Raw genomic sequence first — 27,455 nt, 5'->3', positions numbered from 1 at the left:
TTCTTAAAGAACCTTATTTTCCTACCTAAGAAAGACTACTGTTACCTTTTCTAATTCATGACACTTTCCACAAAGGAAAACAAATGTAAAGCACGACAATATTTCTTTGTCTTTATGAAATTTGGCTTTCTATATTTTTGTCCTACTTCTTGGGAGAGGCCAGACTCATTTAAAAATTCACACACACACACACACACACACACACACACACACACAAATTACATTTTCCCGATTCTGACTCTGACATACCTTGACCCTTTATCCTTCAGCTTGGGTGTCCTAGCTCTCCCCTTTGCGTGGATGCATGGCGTCCTGCATACACTATTCTGGCCTCTGGCCATGGTCATCCTGTCAACCTAGGTTTTACTTTTCCACAGGATGCGACCTGTGCTTGAGAAGTTACAATTTATAATCTGCTACCTCAACAAATATCCAGTTGGCCTTTGCAATTTTACAGTCCAGGATTTTGGATAGGGGGATGCATTTTTGTGGAAATTGCATATTTCATTGTGGCCTCTCATAGATCACAGTTTTATTCATAGGCACCAAAGGCAATAACCCAGCCACATATAGGTTTTTGTTTTCTAGGCCTCTAAGCATTTTTTTTCTGAGTCATTTGAACCATTCCTGAGAGAACTTTGTAATTGTCTTATTTGCTGTGAGGGAGGAATCTAAGGACTACTCAGATTGGGTAGAAGCCTTGGTGAGAAAACTTTGGATCTGGGGTAAGGTCATTTTTGAGCCCGGAATATGAATATCTTATTATGACCTCCTTGGGTCTATAAAATGGTCTGAATAGCAAATTGTCTTAATGGTTACATTTCCTTTTCAACAAAGAAAGATTGCCTTTCTGATTTAAGGAAAAACAGAAGATAAAATTGTTCTTCAAACCCAGATGAAATCGTCATAGTTTTGATAATATTATAGGAAAACTGCTCCCTAAGTAGTTGGATACCTGTTGGAAAGCCCTTGATTTTTTAGCACAGTTGTCTTACCTCATATTCAGGTCCCCATTGAACAGACTGACTGGTATTAGGATTCCTCAAAGTGTGGGAGGAGACAGACTGTATCATAACCCCACCTCTTCCCCCAAGGGCACTTGTTGAAAAGATTCTGAGGGTAGGGCCTCCAAATCTGTATTTTGCCAAGAGCTTGTGGGTATCCAAGCACAGCAGGGTGTGAGAACTACCACCCAGGAGATAGATGGGTAAAGCCTCTGTGATCACCAACTTGACTTAACAATGAACTCTTGTTTCTCCTCTCTTTAGGTGCAAATGTAATCTCCACGCCACTGTGTGTGTGTATGACAACAGCAAATTGACCTGTGAATGTGAGCACAACACTACAGGTCCAGACTGTGGGAAATGCAAGAAGAATTATCAGGGCCGGCCTTGGAGTCCAGGCTCCTATCTCCCCATCCCCAAGGGCACTGCAAATACCTGTGAGTAGCTTTGCTCTGTAACACCATATTTTGTGCACGATGAGATGAACTGAGAGTTCTGCTCAATTTCACTTGCGATTGTGCTTTTTTTGTTTTTATTCTTACCGTTGTCCCATTCCTCTTCAAAATGCAGCTGAAGCTCTAGTCCCTATTTTACCACTTGTAAGCACATTTTCACACTTGGCTCATCTGTTCAATTCAGTCTTCCAACATTCACATCAAATGTGTTGGGAAATGAAGGAAATCAGGAGAAATTTTGCTAAGTGGATGAAACAGGAGATGTTTGTTTTTCTCCACCAAATTAATTTCCAATTAAAATAACGACAGCGTTCAAAACTCCCAATGGTAACTTAATTTTAACCATAAACAACTCCAGAAATTCTCTAAATGTTTATAATCCCATTTCCCCTACTGGGTAACCTGAGAGATGCTTTGTCCAGAAGATGCTTCCCTGTCTGATCTTAGCATAGCCTTAGCTATGCCCAGTGAAATAATTGGCTTTTTCCAAATTCCAGCAGTTGAGGTCATGCTTGGCATGGATCCTGTTAGCAAAAGTCACCTTTTGACACAGAGTGTGATTGTAGGCCTTGCAGGTGCTACATTAAGTTAAGGAACGTCTGTGTGTATGTGAAAAGAGCATCGGCCTTATCTGTGTTTACAGGAACCATAACAGGTGCCCCATTACCACTCATGTGTATGCCCCACTAAAATCCCTGAACATCCATAGGAAAACACACTCTGACACGCTCAGGCAGAGAAATGATTACTTTCAGAATAAACTGCCCAATTCCATGGGTGGACCGATTAGCCACCTGTAAAAGCCAAAGGTTTGCCCTCTTTCAAAAGTAGAGGAGGGGTGAGGTTGAGAATATACCTAGTAAGTGAGAAATAACAGAAATAGCAGGACAGTGAGCAGTGGGAGAATGAGGGCTTGAAAAGCCACTCACTCTGTGCAAGGCTAAGAATGTTATCAGGTACTTCAAAGCAGCAGCTGTGAGAAACCAAAATCTAAAAACTAGTATCACAGGAACCAGGACCTTATCAAGTTAAATGTAAGAGTAATGAAGCGAGAAACAAGCCATGAAGTAAGGGGGCATGAAATTATGATCAAATTTCTATGAGGCAGAAAAAAAATTCTTCAAAAGATTTTTAAAAATCCCTATTTGTAAGGGTATTCAGTTTCTTTCTGGGTTAAAGAAAAATTGACAGTCTAGCTCCTAAAATTAATACATAAAACTCTATTGAACAGAAATGTTGATTTTTCAAGGTGATTTTATTCACAGAGACTCTTTTGGCCATCCTCAATTGTTCAGGGCCATAGACTCATGAATTCAGAAGGAATCAAAAGGTTATTTGTTTGTGAGACCCTGTGGCTGCCTACCAAGGGTCCCTATCACCACACTTGTCATATTTACTTTAAAGGTTTCCCAAAATGAAAGTGGCTCAGATTTCATTTTTGGTGTCTGCTGCTTCTTTAGTGGGACAAGATGGAACAGAGGAAAGTTCACAGACACCTGCCAGCCTTCTACCTCATCCTCAGGACTGACCAGCTTAACAAGGCTACCAGAAAGGCAGCTGGAGTGGGCTGCTACTAATGGCATTGGTTGCTATTCTAACATGACTTCTTCTGCTTGTAACTGAGCTTCGAAGTCTTGTTTATTTCAAGACCTTTTCACTGGGAAGAGCTTCTTGTGCTAGCCAAGCTTTCTCACTGTGATGGGTTTCTTGTATTCTCCATGGACATGATTTACCTACCCATCATCTTTTGCACATTGCAGAAGATCACCAATTACTCCCTGGCCAAAGGAATGCAACCTCTTCCAATTTTCTTTGTGGATTCTATCGCTTATCAACCCCTTAGTCTTCAACTGGCCTTTTCTATACTTGCAGACTTTTCCCCATCTTTGTTACAGTAGGAAGATGACAGGGGTCATAATGCCCAAGGGGGCTCAAGTCAATGTTTCTTTCAGTCTTTAGTATGCAGAAATTAAATGAAAGATTTTAGAGATGACTGCAGTGGTTCAGTCTTGCAATGGAAAAGCCTTACAGTGGAAAGAACCCCTTAAATTAAATTTCTGATACATCAGACTGTGCTTTAAAATGTCCAAAGATGGAAATAAACAATTCAGTGGTTTAGTACACAGGTTCCAGGATCAAATACAGTTTATCTATTCACTAGCTGTGTGACCTTGAAAAAGTTAAACTAACCTCTCCAACACTTGTTTCCCACCTGTAATGTGAAAATAATAACAGTTCTTACCTCATAGGGATTTTGAGAGAATTGAATGGCCTACTGCGTGTAATGTGTTCAGCATAACACCTGTCACCAAATAAGTGTTCAAAAATAATTTTGATTTTGGAATTTTTTTCATAAGGCATGCTTGTTCATTATTGGACAGTTTCATTGTTATAAAACTTATTTATTAATATCAATATTATCTCCTAATTTCCAGTGGGTTTTTTTCTCTTTAAGTAGTGAAAGAATATATGATCCCTGTTTCTTTTCTTCTCCAGGTTAACATCATCATCCTTTTTCATATAATAAGATTTTCATGTCTCTTATGGGGTTGCTTGCCCTAGAAGTCATCTAATTTTTTAGTGTGAAAATGTCAGCCAAGCACAAGACTCTGGCACTGTTGTGATTCTTATTCATACCGGCTTTTTCTTACACACATGCATACGTGCTTTTGTGTGCATCACACACACACACACACACACACACACACACACACACAACTCTAGGTGGTGCATCACAGATCAGTTATTTAAGAGGAACACTTAGGATATGTCATATCCTAATACAACAGTACAAAACCTAAGAAGTAAAAAAAGAGTGGCTACAATCTCTGAGCCCTCAACATCAACTCCTCAATGGCTTAGAAAGGCTATGCAATCTGGATAATCTCTTGATTTAGCAGAATGTCAGCAGCCAGGATAATTTTTAAGTTTTCATTTATTTTGAGAGATAGAGAGTGAGAGCAGGGGAGGGCAGAGAGAGAGAGGGAGACAGAGAGAATCCCAATCAGGCTCTGCACTGTCAGCACAGAGCCTGATGCAGGGCTCGAACTCATGAACCACAAGATCATGACCTGAGCCGAAATCAAGAGTTGGACACTTAACTGACTGAGCCACGCAGGTGCCCCCAGAGTAATTTTTTAGTAGGAAGGTCAATTCCTGTCCACTCTCAGCAAAAGAACTAAGAGAACTTCATTAAACTAGAAAATTAGAAGATCTCCATTCACAGACAATTAACCCATCACCCAGAGGTACTGTAAACCAGGAGTTTGCTGGGAATTTTATGACTTTGGAAGTCCTGAATTCTGGAGCATCTCCAAGGCCACTTTTGTAAGGAGCATGTAGAGCCAGAAGAGAAGAATACAGATCCCCAACATTCTAAAATAGAGCCACCCCTATAATCTGTGAGACACATCACATTTCCCTATGCTTTTCACTGCCATAGGCTTGGTAGAGGCAGAAGTAATAATTCTTGTGATTATATTTTTATTCACCATGTTTTTTATTCAAGACCAGTGTGTTTTCTTCTTGGTCTTTTAAAGCCAAATATATATATCAGAATGTTTTCCTTGTTTTTCTACAAAGCTTATGTTTTCTCTGTAAGGCATCTTCTCCCCATTGATCTTCATTCTATTTTTGATAGTATTCTCAGCGTCCTTTAAATTTCTTTTCTGTCTTCAAAGTAGATGGCAACTCTGTCCAACTTCATGCTTCATCATGATTCACTTGATTGCTATTGTCCAGCTCATGAATAAAAGTATTAAGTACCACATCTTTAAATTTCTGATCCCTGTGGAATAACACAATATTTTTCTACATATATATGCTAAAAACTCAATAATTAACTTTTAAGAACTATAACTGTAAGAAAGATAGTACAATACCATCCACACCTCTGCTTCCCAAAGTGTGTTCTATGACCCTTTAATGAATTCCATGGTCAAATAAGTTTGGAAAATGCTATAAACTATACTGACTCTTAAGATATTCATATTACCTTATTAAAAACTTGAGAATCCTATAGTAAAGTAACCTATTTTACCCCTAGTTTCCCAAAATTAACTGTTCATGGAACATTTAATAACTTTCTGTAAAACACTCTTTGGGGGAATCTGCTGCACTAAACAATTTCTACAGCCTAGTGATAGAAATGTCATGAAGACAGACAGAAAGCCCATCTACTTCCACTGTATTCAATCTTTCACTTTCTTCTTACCTACACAGTCTAATATTCTTCAAAGAAAGAAAATTAAATTGGTCTGACATTGACATTATTTGTTTTTTCAGAAATCCAACTTGAATTGTTACACAATATCTAGGTCTCCTCTGAGTAATGGAAAATAATTTGATGATCGTTCTGTTATTTTCTCTAGTATTAAATTCACATTGACCAATTTATATTTTCCCAGGTGTACACATGTGTGTGTCATTATCCAGACAATTTCCTAAGTGCTTTACATGCATTAGCTCATTCTTAACTCACAACATTCTTATAAGGTAGATGCTGTTAGTTTCATTTTACAGACATGGATTTTGCAGACTACTGAGGATGAGTATTAAGGTTTCCATGACTAGTCACGGTGAGCAGGAGGATTTGAACCCACATATATCTTGACTCCAAGGACTGCACATTGTACTATATTGCTTCTCAGGTTAAAGTTTAATGACTTCCTCTGTTCTCCACTGGGGTATGCACATTCTGACACCTGCTTAAACAAGTCAGTCTTCTCTAAACCTGGTCTCTCCTACTTCTCTTCCTAGACTTCTGTTTGTTATTTCTTTGCCTTCAGAGACTCCCCATCTGCCCTTGCTTTCAATTTTCAAGCTCCCCACCCCTGCTTCTTCTCAGTCTACAGTTTTTTTTCCTTACAATTCCTGTCTATTCCTGTGGTTTTAGCTCTTAGTATTATTGGTTTGATAGTAATCAGCCAATTACAGCCTAGAATTGCTCTAATGAATCCACACTGGTTTTTCCAGCTGTCTATGAAGATCTCAAAGTCCACATGCTGGACACTGAATTTATTCCTTTCTCCAAATTGCCTTTCTCTCACTTTCTATTTTAATTCTCCTTTTTCAAAACTGCTCCTCAATGTCAACTCCTCAGTGAAGCCTACCTAGATTCTCCCACGCAAAATTAACTGCTCTTTTCGCTCTAGATTTTTGATAACGTGTGTACACTTACAGTTGGTTGACTTTCTATGACCAAGATTGTAATAATAATAATGGTAGCTTCTATTTATTAAGTTTACCCCAGGCTTTTATAGTTTGTGAAGTGCTTTCTTGCATTAAATTCTTATAACAATCCTCATGGGGTGTGTGCTATTTTTATCTCCATCTGACAGATAAGAAAGCACAGGCACACAAAGATCACTAAGTAAGTTTTTCCAAGGTCACACAGCAAATACGTCACAGAACAAGATTTATTACTTTTTAAAAATATAATTATTTTCAAATTGGTTTCCATGCAACACCCAGTGCTCGTCCCAACAGGTGCCCTCCTCAATGCCCATCACCCACTTTCCCCTCCCCCCACCCCCATCAACCCTCAGTTTGTTCTCAGTATTTAAGAGTCTCTTATGGTTTGCTTCCCTCCCTCTCTGTAACATTTTTCCCCCTTCCCCTCCTCCATGGTCTTCTGTTAAGTTTCTCAGGATCCACATAAGAGTGAAAACATATGGTGTCTGTCTTTCTCTGCCTGACTTATTTCACTTATCATAATACCCTCCAGTTACATCCACAATGCTACAAATGGCCAGATTTCATTCTTTCTCATTGCCAAATAGTATTCCGTTATATGTGTAAACCACATCTTTATCCATTTGTCAGTTAATGGACATTTAGACTCTTTCCATAATTTGGCTGTTGTTGAAAGTGCTGCTATAAACATTGGGGTACAAGTGCCCCTATACATTAGCACTCCTATATCCCTTGGGTAAATTCCTAGCAGTGCTATTGCTGGGTCGTAGGGTAGATCTATTTTTAGTTTTTTGAGGAACCTCCACACTGTTTTCCAGAACAGCTGCACCAGTTTTAATTCCCACCAGCAGTGCAAGAGGGTTCCCGTTTCTCCACATCCTCTCCAGCATCTATAGTGTCCTGATTTACTGAATAAGATTTAAACTCAGGTCTATATGACTTCAGGAGCTAAAATGTTAGCAATTTAAGAACAGTACCATACTGTATTTCTGGCCTTTATAAATGCTTGTGGAATTAACTATTTTGTGAATGACTAAGAAAACCTAAATAAGGCTGTAATGTGCATGCGGTACATTGACCTCCCATCCATTTTCCCCTGTCTCCTGGAATGTATGGTCTTCACAGCTCAGCAGCTCTAACACAAAGGTCTTCAATCTCCTACAGGAAGAGCCAGCCATCTTGGAGGAAATACAACAGGGAAAAGACTCATTTTTTTTCAAGGGTACTCATAACCCATCTGACCATCTAGAGATGGCACATTGGCTGGCTGAGCTTCCCAGACTTCCGCAAATGTCATTCATGGCCTCACTGACTTGAGCACTGTCAGATTCTGCCCACCAGCCTTTCAGGCTGAGACCCCTGATTCTACAGCACAATAAGAGAGGACTTTCCTCTCAGAGCCATATATATATGTATGTGTGTGTGTGTGTGTGTGTGTATATATATATATATATATATATATATATATATATATATGCATGCCAAGCTGTCAGCCCAATATACAAAACCAGAATACCAAATTATTCATGTATAACCATCAATCCACACAGTCCTTATCTGAAGCTCATGGGACCAAATATGACTTGGAATTCAAAACTGTTGGGATTTTAAAAGGTAATACATATATTGTAGACATATATTATAACCATTTTCACAGCACAATATGAGGTAGCACCACTTGAAAACATTGTAATATTTCTGCAGCAAACCTCTGATTATTCTCACCTCATGCCCCTTTCACTCAGGTTTTACCACCAAATTAGTTCAGAGCATGTTATGTTGTGCTGGAGGTAAATTTGGGAGAAAAAAAAAACTTTTAATTTTCAGAGTTGTTGTTTGAAGATTGGAGATAAGAGATAGGGACCTAAAATAAATTAAGAGATGGTATAGAGTGGTTGTTACAGGTGCAAGCTCTGCAACCTGGATCTCTGGATTCAAATCAGTTTCCTTAAGAGATGATCTTAGGCAAGCTGTTTGTTTTTGAGTTTCTCCCATCCATAGAATAAACCTGAGTGTTGACCTCATAATGTTGTCATCAAAATTAAATGGATTAATGCATGTAAGGTATTTACATTTTTTAATGTTTCTTATTTTATTTTTGAGAGAGAGAGAAAGAGCACGAGTGGGGGAGGGGTAGAGAAAGAGGGACACACAGACCCCAAGCAGGCTTCAGGCTCTCAGCTATCAGCACAGAGCCCAAAGCGGGACTCGAACTCACAAACTATGAGATCATCACCTGAGCTGAAGTCAGCACTCAACCAACTAAGCCACCCGGGTGCCCCAAATGCATGTAAGGTATTTAGAACAGAGGCAGACACATAGTAAGCACACAATGGAATGAGATGCTATTGTCATTATAATTTCACTGAGATCTAACACATGGACTCATCCCAGCCGGATGTGTAAATCCTCCTTTTGGAGATAACAGCTATGTAGGGAGATAAATTATGTCCAGGTCCCAGCTTATTCATGTAGAATATGAAATAACTGTTATGGTATTCAGAATATTTAAGTCCTCATGACCAGTATATTCTCTCCCTTGTAATTGAGACTCCTTGCAGAGCCAGATAATAATCAGAAGGTTGCTTGGTGAGCATGGCATCAGGAAATTTAAATGACTCTAATGCTAATAACATGAGATTGAAACATCCTGACACATCCATCCTGCCACAGAGTCAGCCTCCTTAATGCCAACAGAACACTGCAGGACTGAAAGCTTTCAGGTTGCCCCTCCCTCTTCCTGAAACAGTGCTGGGCCAGCAGTGCTACCATATGCCTTGGGATACTGCTCCTTTCTAGGCCTCCCCCTTCTGATTGGCCATTCTTCCATTCTTCAGATCTGTCAATAGGCTACATCAGGTTGATGTCACCTATGTCAAGTCAATCACATACACTCAGGTCCTTCTGTTGTAAGATGACTTTAGCTATCTTTGATTGGATCATTTATATGGTGATTTCACACTATAATTCTATAAAGGCAACCTTATTTCCTTTACTTTCAAGTTCCCGGCAGACAACTCACTGTGCCTCCTATCAACACAGTGGGACCAGGGATTAGGGCTGGAAGGACATTGGAAATTATTCCCCCAGAATACAAATGAGGCTGCAGAGTGTTTTCTTCCTCATCACCCACCTCTTCTTCAACTGGGTTTTTTGAAATTATAGCTCCCGATGGCCGCAGCCTGGCTTCCCCTGAAGATCTAGCCATCTACTTGATGGGCTTTTTTCAAACCATCTATCACAACAGTGGTAATATTTCCTCTCATTTTGAGGCATGCCAAATCTGTGTCCCTTCTGATTTCCTCTTGATGAAAAGCTGCCGACTTTGCATTGATTCTCAGAAGGAGTTATGACTCTTAGCACTGCATTAATCTGCTTTGGAAGATTAGGATGTTTATTTTTGCGATCTCCATCATGTTGCTTAACTATGCCCCCTTTAGCCATTTACTTGGTGGGAGGGTTAGTAAAATTGAAAACAGAAAGAGAAGGAGAAGGAGAAAGAGGAGAACGGGAAGAAGAAAATGATTGTATAATTCTACTAAGTTCTCATCCCCCTAATTGTAGCAAATTCCTTTAAAACAAACATTAAACTAAATACAGGAGTGGAAGGGCCAGTTGAGGAAGGACTAGCCATAAGTGCCTACAGTTGAGGAAGGACTAGCCCTAAGTGCCTTCTCATTCTTTTGATACACGAAACCCTTTGGCTTATTCAACGTGTGTGTGTGTATCTCTGACTGAAGGAGCATTTTCTATTCTAGAAGCAGGAGTATTAAACTCATATACCATGTATTGCAGAACCTTCCTCTCAAACTCATGCATACCTGTGCTTCATTTCCTCCGTGCAAGTTCAGCAGTGTCTAATCAGACAAGGATTAGGAATTAACTGTTCCAATGTTGAATTTAAAGGTGTTGACTTGGGCAAGGCTCTCTCTTTCTTCTCTTTGTGCATTCAGTTTCCTCTTTTCTAAAATGAAAAGCTCGATGAGATTATTTCTTAACTCCCTGTCTGCTCTTCATTTTTAAATTACTCTTTCTGAATTAGCCTACCTGGTATCGTGCTTCCTGTCTGTCTACCTATCATCTGTTTATCTTTCCCAAGTATTTTTGAGGTTGTTTCAGAGGTGAGGTTTAACCTAATGAAGCTTGAGTTTTAGGATTCCTCATCAGAATCCTTCTAACCTTAAAAAAATAAATTTTATCTTTAATTTTATATTTTAAAGTTAATATTCTTTTTCTCAAAGAGAGCTCCCAGATTTGAATATGCTTTAGACCTCCACAAAATCTGTACTTTCCCTTGGGTGGCTTAGGGGAAAAGACAAATACAAATAAGAGTATCCAAATAGAGGGTTAAAAAAAGATGTGAAAGAAGGAATGGAAGGCAAATAAGCCAAATATTAAATGAGTTTACCCAGTTGAGCACCAGGTTGTGTTCTGAGCCACTACACTTTCTAGAAGGCAAGGAATATCATATAACTCTGGCTATCAGAATGAAGTAAATGTTCAGAGAGAACAAAAGTACCCATTAACTCTGAACTCTGAGAAATATCTCAGTTGAACATTTTATAGGGGACAAGATCATATTATGGCCAAAAGTATTTTCATTTGATAGAAACCGTTTTGGTAACAAGTGATAAAGTTTTGCTCAAATATACTTTGAGCAGCTTTTCTGTACCAGGCATTGTCCCAGGCAGATACTAGAAATACAGAAAGGAATGAGACATGGTGACTATCCTTCAGACCTCTCAGACAGACACACAAACAATTATAAATAAGTTGATAAGTTTTTCAGGGAGGCCTGTACAAAGAGGTGTGTGATCACAGGGAGTGGCTATTTCACATCAGGGAGATGAAAAAAGAAGGGAAAGAATAACTTCCAAGCTCAATTTTAAGGGTAAAAATATTCTTTACCTAATACTTATTACTTCACAGGGAGTGTTTAAGAACTGCCAACATGTGTCTAGATAATCTGACTCTCATCCCCGTGGTTCATGGGCATTGTCTGTGTTGTCAGATGAAATTATATTCATTTATTCATCCTTTACAGACCCCAAAGAAGCCCACCTTTCATGAATGACAGCCCTCTTGTCTTACTCTTGGAAGGCTTCTCATGGCTTACCTTACTCTTTTTAATGACTGTAATGGGTTTATTAAATTCTTTAGTTGTCTGTGGAGAACCCAGACCAAGGTGTTTGGACAGTACAATAAGGAACATTTGGAAAAATAATAGTAATAATAACATTCGAAAATGTACTAATGGCTATCCCTTGGTGTTCACATATTTTCTACTTCAAAAATCTTTATGCCAGCAAACAGTTTAAAAGGCTTTTCTAAGGAATTCCCATTTTACAGCAATGGAATAGAAAGTGACTCACCTGACACTACCCCAAAAAATTGTAAGCCACAAAATGAGGAAGGGGCTGAACTTTAAGCATCCAAAATGTTAGGTAATGGAAAACATCTTCATGAGGAAAATAAGATCTCAGAATGGCCTTGCTTGGCAAGCTTTGTACAGCTGCAGTGAACATTTCTTCCTGCGCTAGCATCCCCAAAGGAATGGAAACATTTCTGCATCGTTCTAATGTATTCAGCTGCAGCAAGTACTGCATTAAATAGTCTTGCAGGTTCGCTCTCTCTCCAGCTGCCTGGCCAAACATCCTGAGAACTCCGCCTTGCATTATGCATGGCCCTCTAACTCCATGTAAGTTTCAAAACGCCCGAAAAGTCTCTTTCTGCCATCCTAACTTCCATTCTCTTTGACGGATTACAAAAGGCAACCAGTTCTGATGGAGCAGGATTTTCAATCATAGGGGAATTTGGAGCTTCTGCCATTGATACTAAAATTGTGATGGTGCCATTATACCTCACTCAACAGGGGATTTACGAAAGGAAGGAAGGAAGGAAGGAAGAAAGAAAGAAAGAAAGAAAGAAAGAAAGAAAGAAAGAAAGAAAGAAAGAAAGAAAGAAAGAAAGAAAGGAAGAGAGGGGGGGAGGAAAGAGAAAGAAGGCAAGAAAGAAAGAAAGAAAGAAAGAAAGAAAGAAAGAAAGAAAGAAAGAAAGAAAGAAAGAAAGAAAGAAAGAAGGGAGAGAGAGAGAGAGAAGAAAGAAAGAAAGAAAGAAAGAAAGAAAGAAAGAAAGAAAGAAAGAAAGAAAGATTGATTCAGTACCAAGTCACTGTCACGCTGCAGCAAAGATAGTCTGCCAAAGTATCGGTCAGGAACTCAGCAGTCCTTTGAAGAGATTGCTTTCAGCATGAAATTCAGTTCAGAGGACAGAGTTAAAACACAGAAATGGAAATTTAGATTTCCAGTTTGGGTCGAAGAGTGATCAGTAATTAAGCTGAAGCGCCATAAACCCTGTGCATTTAAAAATCAAGAGATTTGGAATGTATTTAATAACTGAAAATAAAATTTCACTCCTTCCAAGGTTTTTAAAAAATCATGGTACGCTTTAATTCCTTCATACCCCTCCCCATTAGGAAATAGGAAAACGGCTCTTGGTTTTAAAGAATACACAGCTAGAAATCTCTGAGTAAGTTACGATGATTAAGTAGGTTATGCCAAATGTCAGATGTTAAAACAAGCAGAGGGCAGTTGTTCAAAGATAAATACTAAAATAGAAGTTTAATGATTCCTACATTTACCACCTGTTTGGAGCACACTCCAGTGATGTGGAGAACAAGTCTGAACAGCCCCTTAACAGCTATCACTTATTGACAGTGTACCATGTGTCAGACATTTTTATGGATTGTTTCATCCAATCCTCACAGCAGCCCTATGCAGTAGGTAGTATTAGCCCCCTTCAGTTGAGGAAACAGGCATAGAGAGGCTGGGAACCTGCCTGAAGTCATCACCCAGCTAATCAGTTGCAAAGCTGGCCTCTCAGTTCTGTCTGATTCCCATCTCATGCTCCCATCCATACCCCTACCCAACTTTAGTGGAGAAGATATAAATCTCTGACTCTTAATTAGCAGTATCTTTCATTGTATTGCTTGCTTGATGAACCCACTATATCAATAACAGTAATCATAGTAAAGACGGATGTAGTCCACACTACCTGCCAAGCAGCATTTTGAGTATTTTACATGTATCAATTTGAGTGATCTTTGCAGCAACCCTAAGAGGTAGGAAACCAAGCTACAGAGAGCGTAAGCAACTTGCCCAAGGTCACACAGTCAGTGAGTGTAAAAGCAAAGCTTCAAACCCAGGCAGCCTGGCTGCCATGCCCCTGCTCTCGGGACAGACTAAATTCATGTCCACGTTTGTACCAAGTCCATTGCATTCTGCAATGGTGCCACCACCTTAGCACAACCTGTAAATTAAAGTGGAAGCTGAGAAAATTGATGAACTGCATGATCAATATGAACAACCTAATGTATTCTTGAATTATTCTGCTCAATTAAGTTTCTATTACAGAGTTTAATCCACATATCTGACAAGTAAAAGAGGGCTAAAAATGATGGTTATGCAAAATTAATCAAATAAAGGGCCAAATGACTTTCAACAGGTAACATATGCATCTCATAACACATGTAAAGAGATCTGTTGCACGTGTGGAGATATTTACACAGGTCCACACAGTGTATATTTGGCACTCTATGCCCGGAACATAAGCCTAGCTTAAAATCTGTTTTGAACCACATACAGTGCCACAAAATGTTTATTGACCTTAGAGGCAGGCACAAAATGTTTGATGTCATGAAGCGGTCTTGAACCAGCTGTTGAAGTTGAGCATTAATTTCCCAACCCTGATAAGTTCAGGAGTTCTAGAATGAAAGCAAAAATGGTTTTGATGGATGAATATATGTCTTTCTGTTTCTGTGCATATTTCCTAATGATCTGAATGTTATTTAGTGTTAAGTTTCTGAGATTTTTATATTAAGTTAAAGATATCATGTATTAATAACTGTCTAACAATTTTTCTTTATTGTTTTCTTTCTTTCCAGGTATCCCCAGTATTTCCAGTATTGGTAGTAAGTAAAAAAAAGAAAATCACCAAACCAAGTCTAGGCTAGTTCTGTTTTCTTGTTGGGCTCCTAAGACCTATTTTCCCAGTGTCCATTTCTGATGGAAAGGGTATTTTCTTTGTGAATTGAACTGTTGTGTTTGTTCTGTGCACAGATATGGTGAGAGCACAGATAAAACAGTTATCCATGTATAACTCCTCTAATACCACAGTTTTCCTGACTACTTTTAATCAATGAAGGCTACCTTTACAGAGGTGCAGTTACTGAGGTAACCATAGCTCATGAGCAAAAGTATAAATAGTCCTGTGTACTCATACTCAGTAACCAACAACAAACTCAACTTTCTCTTTAGGACTGGGTATGGATTTCTACTGTAATTTTTAAAAGCAGAGAGTGAATACCAACAAATGCTTTAGGCATATTTATTAGAACCCAAGAAAACCAGGGGGAGGGAATTTTAGTAATGTATTGCACTCCAGTCTTTGTGAAGGCCTGAAAGAGGCAGGTTGGCGACCATTAGTTTTCTGGAGGAATGAAAGAATGTATGTCCATTTCTCCCTCCTAAAATACAGCAATCCATCTTTTCCTGACTACTTAGGCTTAAGTTTGATAGAGAATGTGGTATTAAAAAATATATGCAGAATTTAGGAATCCGGCTACTAGAATTCCTGCAAGAAATCTTTTAGTAGAAATAGAAGCAACTGAAACTCCCACTACCATGGCAGACAGCATCCTCCCAGCTGTCATAGGAGAAACAGACTATAGCTCCTTCTTCACATAGAAAACAATGACACCCCAACACCAAGCCTGAAATGCTCATTAAGGAAATGCCCCACAGCTTTGTGGAGCAGGGTTTTTATATATCTCAGCCTTTCGCTCTGATGGCTAAAACCTTTGAACAATTGTTAGATTAACTGATTCAAAATAGAATACTGAGAAAGCCAAGATTATGTGCTGTAAGTGAAGGGAAGAATTTTCACTGTGGTCTCACCCCTCCCAGACTTCCTCATGGGTGCTGTGCCACCCAGGGTGATTGCATTGTAAACAACAGCCGCTGAGGTGTTGCAAAACCCAACATCCGTCGTGAAAGCAATACTCTGATCATTTGGATAAAAACAACTTCCTCCTTCTTACAAATGCACAGGCAGGTCTTCCAATTTGTAAAGCAACCCGGTGTACTTAAGCTTGTGAATAGGCCCAGACACAGCTTTGTTAAGCACGGGGCATATTAAATGCCATGAAAATCAGCAGCTCTGTAAATAGAAGTAGTGTCCACATCCTTTTAGATACCGGCCTAATGCTACAGCATGGCCTTTATGATCTTATTGAAACGGCATCAGTGCTACAGACTTGCAGATGGAGAAAGTTCAGCTCTAGTAGTCTCCGGGTTCTGCTTTAGAATCTCCTCTGGCATTTGCCTAATTGTGTGTGTGTGTGTGTGTGTGTGTGTGTGTGTGTGTGTGTGTGTGTATACACATACATATACCCCACAGTAGGCTCCTTTCAGGCCTTGACAATTTCATTTGCATATGCATTTGTGAGCAAAAGGGAACCAAATGGAAGCAAGCTGGCACAGACTATTGAGGCTGCTGTGGCAGTCTGGCCTATCCAATCTTCAGAAATGGATGGATGGAAAGTAGTTCTTTGGCGCTGGGGTGTGTTTCTGTTCACGGTGTCAGTCATGTGTTGCATGGAATCTCTGACTGTACAGCTCACTGGACATTTCATTCGGCCGCCTCCGCCACATGCCCCATCTCTGAGCATCAGCAGATGTTGACCTTTTACACCCTGATTCAGGAAATCCCACTTTTGTTTGGCTTTGTTTTATTTTGAAATGGGTGGTGACCTGAAAGGATGCTTTGTTGTGCCTTTGGCAAATGTATCAACCTTTTTTTAATCAGGAGCCTAGGAAAATTTAACTCCTTAATGCCTAGTGAAAACCCTCTAACAAAGTGATAGTTTGTAACCTGACCTCATTGTGCCTTTGGCAGCTCCGTTTGGAGCCCAGTGGGTGTTTCCTCAGATTTCTCCAGCAAACAGGATGTAAAAGCTTCCAGGAGTCACCCAACATCACACACAACTAGCTTGCCTATTGCTGGCTTTAAAGTCAAGAGATTTACGATAAAACCATCAAACATGATTGTATCTTCTAGGCTGCTTAAATGGCATTTGCACATTCCTTCTTTGTGGTGCTCCTCATAAGGTGTTCCTTGTGTGCACTAGTGTATTCCTTTCCTCTCCAAAGGGCAAGAATTCCTGCATAGAGGACTCACGGCCTATTCCACAGGGTTCAGGAAGGAGGTTTCCAAGGTATAAGCTAGAGAAGAGGGAGTTGCTTGGGTTTTTAACTAAGTTTGGGTGTTTCCCAGGGCTTTCTTTCGCCTTTATCCCAAAGAAAGAAGCAATGAGCATAATTCCACCAAGTACATAGACAATGCCATTATAACAGATGTAATACCCATGAGACTCCCATCACCAAAGCATATTTCAAGGAAAGGGAATGATATATACTACTGATGTAAATTATTGATTTATGTAACCATAAATTCACATACGTATGCTATATACACAATGGCTAAAGATTTTCAAGCCCTGATAGATTTCAGTATAGATCTCAAACTGTCAATACCAGTATTACGGTTCAAATGCATCGACAGAGTGGTCATCCTTTCCGATCATCTGCTAAAAATGTTTTTGAAACAAATTTCTCATTAAGATCATTTGTTGTACCTGCCATTGTCTATTTATTAGGAAATAGGCTTCCCAATCATTTCAAAGGTACTTGATTTAAAACTTGGTCATTTTGATGTGCTTTTGACCATGGCTGAAAAAAATACTGGTGATATTGTCAGCAATTAATGAATCCCAAAAATATATCTATATTCATTTGAGCCTTGTGATCTCTGTTACTACTTTACCTAATGGGGCAGTAATTCATTCAAGTTTCATTCTTTTTTAATAAAATGTATCACACACTGATAAGTAAACATTCACAATTTTACCCAAGTGAACATTTGTTGATGCTGATGATGCAAATTAAGAGTTGGTTTGGTGTGGATGTTTTTGCTAGAGTGATAAACTAATGATTACCTTCTAGCATATATTATCTGATCCTTAGTCCTGAAAAGCAAGTGATTTCCCTAATATGTTAAACATTATACAGACCATAATTAGAATAAGAACTGGCCTAATGTGCACATAGCTTTGTGTGGGTTATTATCACTTAAGAAAGCAGATGACAGATGAGTCCGAGGTTAAAGGTAGGCCAGCCACTGAAATGGAAGATCACATCAGGAAACACCATTTCAGACAACTTGAAAATTTTTAATAAGTAAAGATATTTTTAGAAAAGCAACAAAAGAAAAGAGAGATGTAAACATTCTGTGAACCCAAATATACATTATTTCTTTAAATTACTTTTAAGTGGCTGAGACCATGATATATAAAGCATAGAATACTGGTGGAAGTGTTTGGATATCCTCTCCTCTCTACCTCATTCAATTAGAAATCATGGTTCACTTACAGGAAATATTCCATTTTCCTGTTTTCTCTTATAATGAGCATTCCCTTCATCATGGAGTTAAACTTCATCTCTAATTTGATTTAACTGACGGGACTGTGGAACAAGGGAGATGCTAGCTGCAGGGATCCAATAGCCTGTTGAGAAAGCCCAGAGATGTTTTCATACTTGAAAATATTTGATGCCAGTTGGAGACCTTGTAAAAGTTTGTTCCATACAGCATCCAGATATTTCTGTTTGGTACCGATTTGCTGTAGAAACCTGGATCATGAGGAAAATAATGAGGTTAATCATTTCCCCACCCAAGGGTTATTAGTAATCATGTTCATCTATCTAGACATCTGCAGTGTTTGTTTTTTTTCCCCTTTGCTTTAATACTTCTAAATCTCCCAAATAAAAGTTTCATTTGAATTGCCCTTTAACTAATTAGGTTTTATATAATGAGGAAAAAAATTATCAGGCTAGTGTAGCTATATGGCAAATTGCATGGTGTGCTACATTAATTTTGAACTGTTTGCTGATGTTCTAGAAGGAAAGCTCAGGTCCCAGGTGAAATGCCTTTGGGACTTTGTTATATCATGTACCCAGTATCCTCATCACAGATCCATTTCATATTTGTGTAACTAGCATTTCACATTCATGAAACCTTTGTGGTTATCCTAAAATTGAATGAACATTAGGATATAGCTGCTGCTTTAATCCTGAAGAATAAATCAAGTATTACAGTGAAGGAGGCAAAGTACCCCCTACCTAAAGAAAAAAGAATTGGGAAGTTTAGTAATGTTATCAAAAATCACCCACCTTGAGCAAACTGACTTTTTTCATGTGTTAACCTTTTCCCAGGTGAATTTAGAGTGCCAGACCAGTTTTTAAGTGTGAGCTGCTATCTGCACCTTTGCTATTATCTCTGTGTAGGGGCATCTGGAAATTCCTAGCATAAACAAAGATTTAGCAAGATCTCTGAAAGGCCCCATGATGAGCCTCAAACATGTAACTGTGAATTCCTGTGCTAAGAGTGTGGGTATCATTGACATCTTCTTGGAGTATAGATATGGAGCTGGTCAACTAAGTGTTTCACTTCCCAGGAAGAGTTAGGCAGTGCTTTTGCTCACAACCGGAGGGAGATGTTCCCACATATCTACAGAATTCCATTTTACAAATGGTGAATCTGAGGCTCAGAGGGGCCGAGTCATTTGACCAGTGTAATACAAGCAGGAAGGCCCATCTGACTCCAGAAGTTATGCTCATAACATTACACCAAATGGAAGAGCTCAGAAGGAAAAATTCTAGATTTATTGACTCTTAACTCAGACTTTTTCTAGTCTACCACACTGCACTTTAGACCTGTTGATCTCTGAATTGACCCATTTTTGCACAGAGAAATTTAGTGTTCCGGAGAAAAACAGAAGTTCATTTTCTGGTACTTCACTGTGTTGTCAACAGAAGTTACCAGCATCATGTCTGAGTAGAAGGGGTAGAGAACTGTGACCTCCACGTTAATATATGCCCTTCCTCTACCGCTAAACATCCTCAGTATGCTAAGCAAGAGGGGAGATGTATAGATGTCAGGTATATTATAGATCGCAAGACAGCTCATGAAATTTTCTATGCAAATTATGAAACATGTTTGTTCATATTGTATGACAGTAAAAATCCAAATTTTTTTCTTTATTGAAATAGTCACTTATAGCAAAAATAAAATTCTATACGTCATCTCTAGGACAGACCTACCACTATCACATTAAACTATATCTTTCCCCATCAGTTTAATGACATGGTAGTTCTGAGGGTAGGCAGCTTGCTATAAAGATGGTAAGATTACCTCCAAGGCCCTAGAGATTTCTTCTGGAAAGCTTTAGGGTTTTCTGTAGATTCCTTTCTAGGCATCAATAATGCTTCCAGATTCCCTGAGTAACAGAAGCATTAACTATATAAGGCCCAAAGGACCTTGTGACTTTGCCTCTACCTGATATTTCCCTCTCACACTCCTTGAAGAAGGATGTTTAATGAAGGCTCACTAACATCCCCCAGGAGTGGATTTTCATATCCATGGTGGCACCCATGGTGGCTTCCCACCATATTTTAGAACCAAAAAATTATTTAAAAATTAGTATTTTTAGGAAACTTAAAGAGAATTCATTCAACATCATCATTTTACAGTATATAAGGCAACAAAGGCTTAAATGAAATGTCTAAGTCATCGGGGCAGTGGCCAAGGTAGGATTCCAGCTCAATATCCAATTTCCAGATTAGGACTCTTCACATTCTACCCTGATATTAGAACTCACCTTCTCATTTGATGAAACTACTAAAGTATGAAATTCTATGTGGTGCACCATTCTAGAAAAAGATGGGAAATCATGGTCACAATTTACTCTGTTTTTAAAGGGTGCCCACAAAGTGAGTTGAAAGTTGCCTATAGTTCATGCAAACTGAGTGCTATGGATGATAGAGGACAACTTAATATTCTAAAACAACCCTACCTCTAAAGCTTTCTTGATGTGAATAACATATTTTCAGCCTTCTGCTTCAAGCTTGCTTTCCAGTTTGACAAATTATGGCATCAGCAATAGATGGTCAATTTCAGCCATTCTAACATAGTCCCCTCCAATGTATAGTGCAGAGTTTTCCTTGGGGCACAGAGGAGAAAAATTTTCCTCCAAAGTTTCACTCTTGTAACTAGAATCTCATTTTTTCTGATTCATGAAAGTGAGTTTCAAGTGCCACAACCAAAGTGTTTTCTGAATTCTCTCCCTGATGAAAAACAGAATTCAGATGACATATATATTTGATTCATAGTCTAAACTGATGTGCCCCCAAACTGAAAGAAATTTGAAAGTTAACATTATATATTTAACTATTAATATTAAAAATCAAATCTTTTTCACAGTATCCCAAACTATTTCCATTGCTTTCTGAACAATAGTATTAATCAATAGAGACCCTAAAACTGGCCTAAAGTAAACTACATCTTAAGTGAGCTTTTTTACCTATCAGTGCCACTCACTTTGGGAATAATTAAGATTGCAAAAAATAGGGGGAGCACATTATTTTCTCTAATTCAATTCAGCAAGAACTGTTAATACTACAGTAATCTGATTTTTGTTACAATAGCAACCACAAATGGTATCATAAGGGCTAACATTTTTTAAATGCTCACAATATCGAGCAAGTATTAACTCATTGAGTCTTGAAAACAACCAGCAGATAGTGTCATCATCCCCAACTTACAGATGAGAAAGACAAAGAGAGTTTCCTTTTTTTATTTTTTTTTTTTTTTGATCAAGAAAGAGACAAGTTCCTTGTCCAAGTGGTAGAGCTGGGATTTTAATCCAGCCCAAACTCTACTTACCTGCACCATATCTCAAAAAATTTTCCCCAAATAGTTATTTTCTAAGCTTCCCATAGATGCACTTTGAAAATTCAACAATGAGAGTAATTGGATCTGATGGACATTCCAGATATTTTTGTTTTTTGTAAGGGGACAGCTATGGAGTATGTGATTATGGTCTCTATACTCCTAGAGCCAGTCTTTGGAATCTAGTCAAGGAGATTATCAAAATGAGTCCAGTCCATTTTCCCAGATGTATTGTGCCAGCATCCTTAAGAAATAGGGATTTCCACAGAAGGCTATTCTTGAATGACTAGCCATCTACAACCCCACTGGACACATGGAGGGATCCCTCCCCTCACCCCAATAATAATTTCTCAACTCCAGTTTGGGTTTCACTATGACAGTCGAAAGGTCCACTGTCAAAACATGCAGCAATAATTTTCCCTTCCCTCTTAGTCCTCTAGAGTCTCCAAAGAACGTGTACCTCATCCCAATAGGCCTCATCCTCCCATGAACTTGAGTGGGGGCCCTGCTAGACCATTGGAGAACTCCTAGAGGGATGGAAATTAACACCTAAGGGAAACCTTTGAGATCTTTTAGTCCCGCACCTTTATTTATAAGGAAATGGAAGTCCAGAGAAATTAACAGCCAGGCAATTCCTTGGTAGCAGTACTGGGACCAAACCTGATTCTTCTGACTCACGGTGACCTTTGCCCTGCAACAAGGCACCACTTTAAGACCTTCATGTTGGCCCAAAGATATACCTTAGTTAATATGTCAAAAAGTGAAATTAATAAATTCTGCCTCAGGTCACCCAAAGAGGCAATACAATAGTTTTAATGCAATATATAGATATAGATATAGATATAGATATAGATATAGATATAGATATAGATATAGATAGATATTTTTTTTTTCTATTTTCAATTTCCACCTACTCAAAACAAGTGGCCCCCTGGCTAAAAATTATCAGAAGCTACATGTTATGCAAAAATTTTTCATTAGAATTGGCTATGATAACATAGAATTTGTTTCAATTATACTATTAAAATCACCTTCAATGTGCCTAATTTACTCCTGGGAATTAAACATTTGTTAGTAATATTGATTAAATATTTATTTGAGCCAGGATCTTAGAGTAACAAGAGTAAATGGAGAGTAACTGCCTAATATTGTTTTCTTACTTAGCCTTGCAATTATAAGACAAAATCAAATTTTTAAAAAATAAGATGAGATATTAAATTAAAAACTCCTGGGGACCAAATATTGGAACATGCATGCACAAACAGTAACATGCTATAGGAGTCTGGGGGGAGGGAGGACACAAATTTCAGTGCCTTTTTTTCAGGACATTTTTCCTTCCAAGGGAAAAACAGCACATAAAATTTTGTCCCATCAGAGATATGTGTAGATTAGATTGGGATTTCCAATGGGATCACTGCTGGTGGTTCTGAGTTTTGAGTGTTCAGGAAAGTTAGGCATCCCACATAATGGAACTTTTGGGGGCGGCAGGGGGGTGGAATGTCTAATTACATTCCCAGGCAAATACAAGGGCTACCTTCTCCCCTTCCCCCCAAGAAGCCATCTGAAGTACACAATACAGAAGAAAGTTACACTCCAGGTACGGATCAGATTGTGACTGAGCTGTCTACCTCGATAATTCCATACAGTCAGGTAGTTAACGATTCAAAAGTAGAATGCCCTATGTTAACTTTTTATATATTTTATACATTCCTTAACATGGAACCTCAGAATCCTAGGGGGAAAAATTATAAAACACTAGGAAAAGAGTATGCTAAAAATAGGCATAAACAAATATTTAATAGAATATGAGATACAGTTTAATTTATGAAGCTAATTTTCAAAACTCACTTTTAAATTGATTTAGTATAAATGCCGGTCTTTACTTAAATTTCTTGGCAGAGCTTATTAACCAAACAATCATATTGCTTAATTTCATCAAGTCACTAAATACCTAACATCAAATTTACAAACAGCAGCCCCACTATGACCTGTATTTGCCTCTCCTGTAACAAAAATATGGAGAGAACCATTTCAACAAACTAAAATATTCTTAATTTGAAGCTAATAATGTGAAGGAATATATTTTCTATATAAACCCACAATTTTTTTCCAAGTAATTTCTAGAAATCATATTCATTCCCTCAAAATGCAAATTTATAGTTTTTCAGAGGTAATGAGCACTGTTTAAGTAGCCTTGTTCTGTTAATTCAGCATCTACCCAGCACCAAAATGCTCAGGTGAACAGCAACATTAGTTGCCTACTTTCCCTATACATGTTACTAAGTATCTATATATTTAGTAACAGTTGGGTACAAATGTGGAAAATATTACTACACTTTTTTCATTCCACAGTTTTGACAGAGTAATATCAATATTAAGATTTCATCTGCCTTTGTGTACACACACACACAGTAGATCAGCTTTTCTAACAAATATTAAAATACCAAAGTTATAACGAAAGTACCATGTCTTACAAGAATGTTACTTGCTATAATCTAATTATGGAGGAAACAATCTGATAATACCTGTTTACAGTGGCCTAGCCACTTGATATCAATTATTCAATTATTAGATATTTACTGAGGCCTCCTGCAAGGCTTTGCCCTTCCTCAAAGAGATCCAATCTAATTACAGAGATGAGAAATAGACCTATGAAATTTGAATTAACAATATTAAAACTCATGCCTTATCCCCATATCAATGAGAAATCAGGAGCACAGACAGTAACATGCTATAGGAGTTTGGAGGTGAGAGCACTTTTTGTGGACTTGGGTAGTCCCAAAGGACCACACAGAAGGTGTAGTTTTGAGCTGATCTGAATGGGTGGTAGATTGGAGTCCTAAAATGCCTGCTTTAATAGTTATGCACCTTAGCAAAAATAATTTTAAAGCATCCAATCCTAAACCTAGATGTTCTGCTTTTCCAGAGTCTTTTTTTTTAAATATGTATATACTGGTGAATCTAAGAAAGAAAGAACATCAGTTCTCAAGGTAACAATGCTTATAATTACCTCTGGATTGGAGCCAAAAACTCTAGAAACATAGGTTGAAGTAAAAAAAAAAAAATCATGAAGACATATACACATCCATACATACAAACCTTAGCTATACTAAGAAGCCAGAAATCACCAGTATTCCCTTTCTTTCTCTGAGAAATGGCGTAAATAAAAATAGGAAATAAATCCACTTCTTTGCAGAGATAATGGCTCACACTTAAAACATACCCCAAAGAATCTCTCATGAAAGACTAATGCAACCAGTTCATATCTGTAAATATAAATTGCAGAGAATGGAATCCTCCAGTGAGAAATTATTTCTTTCACGTTATCTTCTAGTTTCAGGCACCAGCTTTATATAACAGTTTGAAATGCCGAAGTCCCTATTTGGTTATTTGTAAGAACACTCTAGTTTATTGCAAAAGTAAATGTATATAGCTTTGTTAGCGAAGGGGCTATCTATTTAATGTCCATTCAATGTTTTGGGAATCATCAATTGCTTGCTCTTGTTTGGTGCGGGAGTCATGTTTTGTTAAGTGCATCACAGCCAAGTTAAAGAGCAGATGTGTGGTTTGTGTCTTTGTCCATATAAGTTTCTGTTTAGACCAAATGACATTATAGCTGAAAATAACATACCCTGATTTTTCCTGATGCATGCAGATCTTCCAAAGTTTAATAGGATATGGCCGAATATTTCTTCCCTTGAGGTTTCTAACCCAAAACAAGGTAGGAGCATGTAAAATTCCTAGCAATATAAAACCCCACATGTTTAGGGGGAAAATCCCATATACTGTTTTTCAGCACTGGATAACAGCATTATTGTGAATGCCATGTCTTTGAAAGAATCCTGATTCAAATATTATTTCTAATATGAAGAGTGCCCTGGAAATATTAGAGTGAAAGATATAGGGGAAAATTAGATGGCATAGAAGTTACAAGCACTTCATCAAATTTAGGTTGAATGTCTCTCCCAAGAGAAGCCTAGAGTTTTGCTGCCATCACAGTTTAGAATATAAATAATAAGCCTTAAAAACTTCTGAGTGCTGCAGGTGTCCTTCCAATGTCTCCCTTTTGCTCCTCTTAACGAAACTGACTAGTACGTCAGTTGTGTTGAAGGTCGGGGGAAAAATACATAAAGGCAGTATTGCAACCCCTAACAGACTTGTTTTCTTTTACTGTTTCTCCATATTGACTGGCAGAAATTTGAATCTCTCTCTCTCTGTGTATCTCTCTCTCTCTCTCTCTCTCTCTCTCTCTCTCTCTCTTCCACATCACAGTATATTTTCTCTGTTGGGGCTTCCCCTTTTAATCCTTTACAAATTACCAATTATTTCTAGCAGCATTAAGAACAACCTGCTCTCTGTCTGTCTTTAGAGCAGTAATTATTTTCTGACTTGTAACCTCAAAAATAAGTAAATAAATAAAAGAGAGAGACTGACAGCAGTGTGATTACACAGGAAGAAATAGAACTTTTAAAAACTGGGCAATGAAATTCATAAGAGGCAGTGCAATGTTAAATTCACATTAACATTCAGCCTATAGATATATATATAGACATGTATAAATAGGAGTTTATTTTAATAGAAAATTGTATTCTTTTGCCTTCTTTCTTCTCAAAAAAAAAAGGCACATTTTTGGCTTCCACCTTCTTTCATTACATACAGGATGTTCCTTTTAAACTCTAATGAATACAGATGGAGGAGGAAATGAGGGAAAGGAGGAACCAGGAAATAGCTGCTAAGCAAACAAAATATATTAGCAATTTGTTGGGGAGTCAAATTGGAAGGGCTGCATTTTCAGTCCTTGATCAGGGTGATGAAATCGAGACTGTCCTAGATACATATATTAGTAGCAAATAGAATTATCTTAATCATCTGCTCCAAATGAATTTTTTCAACTTTCTGCATACATATGTGAAAGAAGAAATAGAGCTCAAGCTCACCCCTATTAGTATAATTCTGTGAGGATTTGGGGGAGGTTTAGTGGCTTTATTCCTTGGCAAGTTCAATGAGAGCATCTTCAGTGAAATGTCACTCAGTATTTCCCATTGAATTTCAGAGTTCAACAAATTATACAAGACAGGATCTAAGATTTAACACTTCTCCACAGTGAGTTTTGAGATGAACAAGATTATGCATTGTTCAAAACCTGAAACACACCTGCTTAATTATTTTGCTGTGTTTTCTGTTCAGTGTCACTGCACAGCAAACTTTCAGAAATACCTTCAGCTAATACCAGGTGCAGTTTTTTTAGAATGTGGGTAATGAGTTCAAATGAATTTATTTGAGAAGCAGCGCACGGGATAAAGTGCTTAAACTTGAAATTTTAGCTCAAGGTGCACTTTCTAACAGAGGCCAGTTCTGTGCAGCCATAATTTATCTTGTCAACATCTGCAAAGAACGTCAGGCTCTACCTGCTTTTGCTGTTTTCGCAAGCAACTCGTCATGAATAATTGGAAAAGAAATGGCAGACAGCGAAACAGAGCAATCTCTGCCATTAACAAACTGATATGACCACAAAGGTAATAAATATTGAGAAGGAGACTACATTTTTCAAAGGTAGACAGATTCAAGGTGACTCTGAGACTAAGGTCCATATGGTTGGCCACTGAGATTATGTTCCGTGAGGTCTAATCAGTTCAACAAAAATAATCTAACTGGCTGAGGCACAGACGAGCTTTTGGTTACACAGAGAAAATGACAGTGAATTGAGGCAATGATTGCTAATTATCTCAGCACAACTACTATTTTAAGAGAGGGTCAATAGGGGATCCTAATATCCATATTGTTACCAGAATAATCCTTGCATAACTGGACTCTTAAATGGTAATTCTCTTTGCCTCTGAAAATAAAGCTTCTAAACTTTATTACTGACAATGTAAAACCATTTTCAGCCAAATACAAGACTTCCTTTGGGACTGAAACCATCTCCCAGAAACAACAGATACAAGTAGTCTCTTCATTTAGG

General features: G+C 38.2%; 1 protein-coding gene across 12 annotated transcripts in view; it reads left to right on the top strand.

The window, feature by feature from the left end:
• NTNG1 (netrin G1) overlaps window positions 1-27,455 on the top strand; it is a 333,701-nt gene that overhangs the window by 247,499 nt on the left and 58,747 nt on the right. For 8 of the 12 annotated variants that reach the window (XM_019457677.2, XM_019457686.2, XM_019457685.2 and 5 more), the window contains 3 exons: window positions 1,269-1,441; window positions 14,595-14,621; window positions 25,149-25,214. In XM_019457677.2, the coding sequence (XP_019313222.1) occupies window positions 1,269-1,441; window positions 14,595-14,621; window positions 25,149-25,214 (266 nt within the window). The remainder of the gene's footprint in view (window positions 1-1,268; window positions 1,442-14,594; window positions 14,622-25,148; window positions 25,215-27,455) is intronic. The other 4 variants (XM_019457687.2, XM_019457683.2, XM_019457682.2 and 1 more) reach the window with 1 other exon arrangement.

Source organism: Panthera pardus, unplaced genomic scaffold (genome assembly GCF_024362965.1).
Source record: "Panthera pardus isolate Hobbes unplaced genomic scaffold, ASM2436296v1 HiC_scaffold_11, whole genome shotgun sequence".
Classification (NCBI taxonomy): Eukaryota; Metazoa; Chordata; class Mammalia; order Carnivora; family Felidae; genus Panthera; species Panthera pardus.
The sequence above is the reverse complement of the archived record's forward strand: the minus strand, read 5'-3'. Positions and strand labels throughout refer to the sequence as shown.